This window comes from Opisthorchis viverrini (genome assembly GCF_000715545.1).
Source record: "Opisthorchis viverrini unplaced genomic scaffold opera_v5_230, whole genome shotgun sequence".
NCBI lineage: Eukaryota > Metazoa > Platyhelminthes > Trematoda > Opisthorchiida > Opisthorchiidae > Opisthorchis > Opisthorchis viverrini.
The window spans coordinates 59,085-66,817 of NW_008751885.1; the positions used below are offsets into that span (position 1 = coordinate 59,085).

At 44.9% G+C, this 7,733-nt stretch overlaps 1 protein-coding gene across 1 annotated transcript in view; it reads left to right on the plus strand.

The window, feature by feature from the left end:
* Nucleotides 1-2,206: 2,206 nt before the first annotated feature.
* Nucleotides 2,207-7,733, plus strand: part of T265_08618 (hypothetical protein) — a gene marked incomplete at both ends in the record, with an annotated part of 32,813 nt that continues 27,286 nt past the window's right edge. Inside the window, 2 exons of the mRNA XM_009174480.1 lie at nucleotides 2,207-2,310; nucleotides 2,395-2,447. Coding sequence (XP_009172744.1) covers nucleotides 2,207-2,310; nucleotides 2,395-2,447 — 157 coding nt within the window. The remainder of the gene's footprint in view (nucleotides 2,311-2,394; nucleotides 2,448-7,733) is intronic.

Consider the following 7,733-nt stretch of genomic DNA (forward strand, 5'->3'; position numbering starts at 1 on the left):
GAGTGGCGTAAACAGAGAGGTGGCCAACCCTTGACTTGGCACAGGAGTATGAAGGAGATCACGAAACGCTTGGGTGCTGTCGGTGCTACTCGCCTTCCAGGATGGGGACCCCGTGATCCTCGCTGTGCCTGGTTGGAGACGCTACAAGATGTGGCTGCCAACCTATGTCAGTGGCGTTCTTGTTGCCAGTTTCTATCCAGATTGCCTGAGTGAATGTCTGGAGGTGTAGGCACCTCGGAATGATTGTGTTAAGCTAGCACTAAGTCCTTCCCCCATCCATCTTTATTCTTTTCTTTATCATAAGGCTTTCAAATAAGTCATGGTTGTATGGCGGTGAAGCATCGGTGTTGAACACTGATGTCATGCTGTCGATGATGATGATGATGACGATGATGATGAGTCAGAGATGGATAGAGCAGTGGGAGTCATCAGTAATCCCAAATAGGTCATTACCTTCAGAGGAAGAGGAGACCAGCTATACGTGTAGCGGTAACTTGTCATTGATGAATGGATGGGCAAGAGGTTGCCCGAATGGAGGATACAGCACGATAGACAAACGAAGCAGGCTCATAGAAACGCTTTCCCTGGAAAAATGGAACTCTAATCATGTCATTCATTTCAAAATCACCATCGGTCACAACGATAATGAAAAACAGAAAGGCCATCGCCCAATCAATTCAACCACTTTCAGTATTCCAGCTTGTCCAACATACCAGGAATTGAGGGAGGCAATGAAGGCGGTAGCTTTGATGCAGGTTCACCATTGTTTTCTTGACATAGCCATATCTACCAGAGTCGTTAACCGTTGGTTTGTCTCGTTTCCAGGTCACTGGGTAGTTCTCGAGAAGTTACCCCGTTGGTCACTTGGTTACACTCCACAGGTTACGTTATTTAGGCCATGTTCTTCGTATGCCAGATAGTTTGGCTCTCAGATCTCTCTCTCTCTCTGCCCAACCACATATGGGATGGAGATGCTCCAGAGGCAATCAGTCCACGATTCGTGGACGAATCGTGAAAGCCCATACCAGTGGGTTCATCCACGTTAATCCCCATCCTTCTATTCCGACGGGGACCTGGAAACGAGATAAACCAACGGTTAACGACCCTGGTAGATATGGCTGTATCATGACGATGGACGCAAAGAATGATTTCGGTATCTGGCTCTCTTCAAACTTATCCTTCTCATTGCACCATGAGAAATTGATCCAAAAGGCATTCACCATTTTACGGATGATCCAACGCACCTTCTCCCATATTACTCGCATGGACTTCCAAATACTCTATGGGGCCTACGTCATACCGCTCCTTGAATATGCCAACCAACTTGTCTACTCCGGACGCACGAAAGACGTCACCCTCATCGAGCGTGTCCAGCGAAAATGGTTGCTGAACTCAAATGCGCGGACTACGAAACGCGTCTCGCGGTGCTTGACCTATTTTCCATGGAGTGCCGTCGCCTCCAAAGGGATCTAGTTCTTACTTATGCCCTGTTTGAACAAAGCTTGGCAAATAGGTTTTCCACGGTTAACCCAGCAAACACACGGCGGACACATAGTAAAATTTTCAAGCTCAGAGCGCACACATTCATTAGGCTAAATCTCTTCCCATTTCAAGTAGTAGCTGAGTGGAATCACCTTTCTCCGACAGTTGTCCACGCTCCTTCTAGAACCCATTTCAAAGCACTTATTTATGCGAGTCCTCACGCTGGCAAGCATTCTTCCCCCCGCTGAAAACAGAAAGAGCAGTGCTGCCCCCTTTTTTCACTTGTGCCTTTCAGATGAACGACAGCCGCTGAACGACAAGAACAAAACCAACCCGTGAAAATTGGTCAAAAGCCTCGATCCTGTGTATCAATCCGTGAATCCGTGAAAAGGAAGCAATGGCGAACCCTCATGAAAGCTACCGCCTTCACTGCGTAGTTCCCTCAATTCCTGGCATATCGGACAAGCTGAACCATCAAGAATGACTAAATCGATTAGGCGATGGCCTTCCTATTTCTCATTATTATTTTAACCAATGGTGTTTTTTTTTAAATGAATGCGATGTTAGGTCTTCCTACTAGGTCACAGATCGGCAACCACATTCCTGTATGACAAAGCAGCAAGCCAGAGCATCTCCACATGACATTATAAGCCAAATCAAAGCAGTGATCGGACAGGGAGCGTCTTCAAAAACCAAGCGACCAGACGCCAGTGGCTGAACTTAAATGAGCAGCACGCCTTTTTGGACCGCCTTTTGGCCAGCCACGGACTACAAAGAGCAGCGCTCTGATTGGTTAGAATCTGTGCCAATCAGAATGGAACACTTTAGGTGAGCTGCGTTGAAAATTGTGGGACTTTCCTGGGCAACCCGTGAATGAAGTTCTAATAAGTTTCTCTTGTTCTCACACCACAGAAGTGGACTTAACATCAAGGCAATCCAATTCCAATCATCGGATTGGAAAAGCGGTGTGTGCGAAATCAAGATATTAGGACCTATGTGGGAATTCTTATTATTTCGGAAAAAAAAGTTTGTTTTTTGCCATGTGCCGTGAATAACCTGCCAACTAAGGTACCGATAAGCTTTTCTACTGAGAGGTTGTGCCATGTTGCTGTTCCTAATAGCGTTTTTGGTAAGCACAAGGTGAAGTTACATCGAGAGGCTTAGATTGCCCAAAGGAAATCACAAATATGGTGATCCACTGAAGCTTATATTTGTTATTCACGAACAAAATCTGTGATGCTGCGAACTTACGTCTTGCTGTCATCATGTATTCGAGTATGAATGCTTTGTATCCCTCTCTACGCGGGCACCGTGTAGGGTGCCCGGTTCGCAAAACTTCACTGGGATGTAGGCTGTATTAAACCACTATAGATTCACTAACGCCGAAGCAGAGCTAAGTTCTGAATAATAAGCCGTCGCTTTGCGTAGTAATAATGATGATTATGCCGGAAAATTTCCCGGCTCATACGTAGCACGTTAACTGAGGCGTTATTTATTCCTTACAGTTCGAATAACAAGAAATGAAAGGGGACATAGTTATTAAATTATCAGACGTTGTGAACCGTGGAAAGCAAAACGCTATAACTTTGAGGACGAGTGCTCACTAGCAAGCTGATGAACCAAAATCAACTGGTTTAGTCTAGGACAGAAAACTGTTTTAGTCAGCGAAACACCTTGGATATTACGTCGACCGGTAATGAAAATCATGAGTTGGAATGGTGAAGTGGGGGGTGTTGCAATTAGATGTGTAATGAACTGCTAAGGGGTAGTGGCAAGCAGACACCATGAAGATTGCTAGGGTTGTGGGCAGGACTATGCGAGAGTATAACAGACCACCGAAACGATGGGATAGCTAGAAGGTTTAAGGGTAGGGTTCAGTGGATCGGTTCGATATGCCCTCTCCGGGGCTTTCAGGCCAGGGTAAGCGGTCTTCTCGTATTTGCAAATAGAGGTCTGGAAAGAGAAAGGGGTTATTCTATGTCATAAAAATAACAGCCGTGGATGTTCCATCAAGCTCTTTATGGCGGTACTATGCATTATCTCAATGGCATGCCTCGGTTTCTGAACGACCAAAATATTGGTTTAGGTGACCACATAACTATTGCCGCCGGTCATTCGCTGGGCTGAGTTATTTGGCTACGAATGCTTCATCACCAGTCGAGGTGAAATCATCAATGCATCATCGAAGGGCGTAGTTTGTCTTTGCATGTGATTTGTTGAGCATGGTTGTGTCAACATCCGTGTTGCTAGCCAGATCTGACCCGCGATCACGATTAGGCGATCGTTAGGGCGATTTCATTACCCGCCATCTCATTATCCCATTTCCGGAGTGACCGATGAACACGTGAGCTTTGAGATGAGCTTTTTTTGCTCTCGTTCTCTGGTAAACGCCGGAATGACTCCAGTTTTCGATCCGTCTTTGTTTCAACGTACAGTCTTTTCATCCCAAGAGAAAAATTTTCTTGTTTTCCGATTCGTCCATCCGATATTTGGCTTTCCCCGATTATTCTGGTTGGTATATTGACCCTTTGAATGTGGTGGTGCGTAAATTGGATCCAGTTCATTGAACCAGTTGATTGGTTTCACCTAAAGCGCCAAGTGCCTTGAAGTTCTTCTCCACGACTCATGTTTCCGTATGCCAACAATTTCATTTATCCATATTAACTTTGCGGTTTTCTTGGTCTTGTTATTAAAATCAGGGAGTCTCCTCACAGCCTCGTGTTCCTTTATTCGTGTTCATTATTTCCACCAGGTGCTTTCACCGTAAAACTTGTTTCAATACCAGAAAATAAATGCTTTTTTGTAAGGCAGGCTTTTGGTTACCATAATTAGGATCGACCTGATGCAAAATTATCGGTAGTTTTGGCCCGGTCGGTGATGCGTCCGGATGGAAAGTGGAGGTTAAACTTATTAGGCAGCCACCAAACGAGGCGTTCAAAAAACCTGCTGCCAATGATAGAAATTTTGTTAGAAAAATGAATAGTTTGAGATGAGTAAGGTCTAGTGCGTGTGGGGAGACTTCAGATAGGATTAAACGATTAAAGTTTAGCGTGGCTCAGGAGTAACAGTAAGTCACCGAATAATCCTAGATAAGCGTATGGTTGCGTTGAGTGATTTGGGGATCAGGGACAGGTGATGGACTTCGAACGCTCTGCGGTGCAAAAAAACAGGGCAGCGCTCACTGCATGGCGTACCTGACCAATAAGTCTTTCCATTCCTCGCGTAGGCCACTGGGTCTGTAAGATTGAGAGCCACCGAACGGCCATAACAGAAGCTTATGTATTGATGAAGAACCCTAGCTACCAGGTATTTTAGTTGGTCAGGGGACGAACGTTGGGACCGAAAATCTCGATCAATTTGAAAAGAGACAACTTACGGACGCCTAAACAGGCACAGTAAGGGTGCAGCAACTGAGTCTGAGATCACCAATAAGGCATTGCGGAAGAACGGAGATGCTCAAAGCGTGTGCGTCGTGGGGAAACGATGATATAAAGTTGGTGTGATCGACCAAGTAGGGCGCAGGACTATCATTCTGTATGTACAGTACATCATTGTTGGTGGGCTGAAGAGTGAGTTGCATTTTTTAGGTTGGTATTAATTACAGCATAGAAAAACAGAGCTCCGAATATTAAAGAGAATTCTCAGGGTAGGTCAGAGGTTGAAACCCGCTCAAACAATGTGGGGGAAATAACGGAGGCTGAGGGTTAGGCTTTGAAAAGAATGTAGAAGGGCTAGTGTCAGACGTTTTAAGTGACAAGCTTGCCACTCGAAAATAGCGTTCGGATGCATTCATCGGAGGAGGACAAATTCTGTTGGCTGATGTGGCAGACAATGGCTACTAGCCGAGAGCAACTGGAGTAAAACCTGTTCCAAATATGGTTTGGGACAATGCAGAAAATTAAATCTAAAGTAACGAAACAGTGGGCGAGGGAATGAAGGATAAAGGCTGGAACGGTTAACAGCTTATTTTGAAAAATGTTTTCAGAAAAACTTGTGTCACAAGAAGACTTTCGGTGGGAACCAAAAATGTCTCAGAAGCCAACGTAGACATATGGTGTGAATATGGAGGCTAGTCTTTTTCGCGGCCTAAGATGGGGGGAGTAAACAGCCTTGATTATTTAGTTTAATAAATCGACAGGAAGAGCAGAAAACTGGGGTCATTTGCATCACAAAGGAGGCGGAAGCAAAACCAGGGCGATAGCCATTAGTTTTCGGCTTTTGGTGGGTCGGGTGGTGCATAAGACCTGGGTTTAATCAGTGACGTCTCAGTCGAAAATGACCCAACCCAAAAGGCGAACAGTGAGAGCGACTTGGTTGGGCGGACGGCGAGGAAACTAAAAACTTGGCAAACGAACACATCTTTCAAGGCAGTCCGATGAGCCTTTGGATACTGTGAAGTGAATGCAGAGCTGGTTTTAAGGATTACTCTTAACTTGTTGAGGGATGGCAGTTGAACGTGGGTTGCTGCGAAATGAATGAAAGTAATGGCCTTAACATAGCCTGCAGTAAGGAAGGAAGGGAGGGAGGGAAGTAAGGAAGGGAAGGAATTCAGATAAGGTTGGACGTCGGCTAAGGTACGTCCAGGATCACTGGCTTGGAGTGTGTACATTATCTGGATATCGGCATTAAATGGAATAAACGAGATACGAGCGATTATTTCGTTGACGTTGTTGATGTACAGCTAGATAATTAGTGGTTCAAGCACACTGTTATGAATAACTCCTCTGGTGATGAGATTTAGCCATGAGGAGAAGCTACGTATATTACTAGCCTAATTTTTCCCCTGAGTTTTCGGGTGTATCAACAGACGAGCGGACCACCAATACCCGCAGTTTTGGGTTTATTGAAAGAGCAATGTCAAGATTCTTGTCAAAACTGTTGCAGAAGTCAAGGCAGAAACGAATAAAGCACACTTCGGTATAGTTCACAAATGCCATCCGCCCAAAGTGAGCTGTGTTGGGTGAAAAGCTGTGACGGGATTGTTAAGATATATTTTCGATTTCTGGAGCGTTTATAGGTAATAAAATGGAATAGCAATTTGTGCGAGAATTCAGGCGTGCGAAATCTTATGGCAGCGTGCTACAACCTTTTGTGTGCTTTACTTTTAGCATGAACAACTGCGGTGCGCCCACATCCGTATGAAAGTACAGCGATAATGAGGCAATCGAGGATACAAAGAGAATTTTTCGGGTTACTTGGTCTAAAAATAAGGGTAAAGACGGCCTTGTTACTTGAGAAATTGGGGCCACAGGCGCAGCCATATTGGAAGGAAGGTTGCGGTGAATTAGCTTATGGTGTGCGGGGGGTGGTGTTTAATTTGGCATTGGATGTTTTTATGGATACGCTTGGGGGCGGTGGTTTTAAAGTATGGAATGCATAGTAGAGAGGACAGACGTACTAGCTGGTGAAGCATGAGCCATAATTATTCTTCAGTGTCTCCCCAACAATGGATTGTGGTGGTACGCTCTCCCGGGCTTTTTGTAATCCAGCTGCCAACGGCAAGCTCACTCGCAAGCATGTTAGCAAGAAAAATGAGAGACAGGTTATGGGTCCCGCCGAAATGCCTACAATACCTCTTGAGAATGTTGGTTGGTCAAAGAACTACCTGGCTGTAAGCAACGGAAAACACGGCTACCATTTGTAGAAACACCTAGATATAGTGACGATAGAACATGGCTGTATAAATGGCTGTATATAAATAGGTTGTCCAATTTTTGATTGTCACGGGATAATATGCTAGCTCTTGATTTCGTGGCAAAGGCCTAAAGGATATCACAAGAGGCATAAATGAGTCTAAAGTAAATGGATTAGGAGGAGGATGGGTGCCTCTTCATCTGTGGGTGACCGCTCGATAGTAGAAACATGGGTTTGATCAAAACAATGAGATAAGGATAGTCAATGAAAGGATCGATGTCATGATTTCGAAGACCATGTTATATGCTCAACAAGCAGCTTCAAATAGAGAAAGGTATCGTGCTGATGCAGCCCCGACAAGCCAGGGAGAGGGCGCAATTTTTTCCGCCGAATAGCTGAAGAAAATAAAATATGCAAGTCGTCCCCAAGAAAACCGCGAAACTAAAATTTCAAGGTGAGGTTTTTTTGATTTTTTTTCATTATTCTAGCCCATCCATATGTCTTTCACCAGTTTTTATACTGGACAGCTATTTTCACGGTGCCAAACAGCCTTCCTTTCCCCAGCACGCCTAATCAGTGCCAGCCCCGGTTTGTAGAGTGTGCTTAGTCCTCATCTA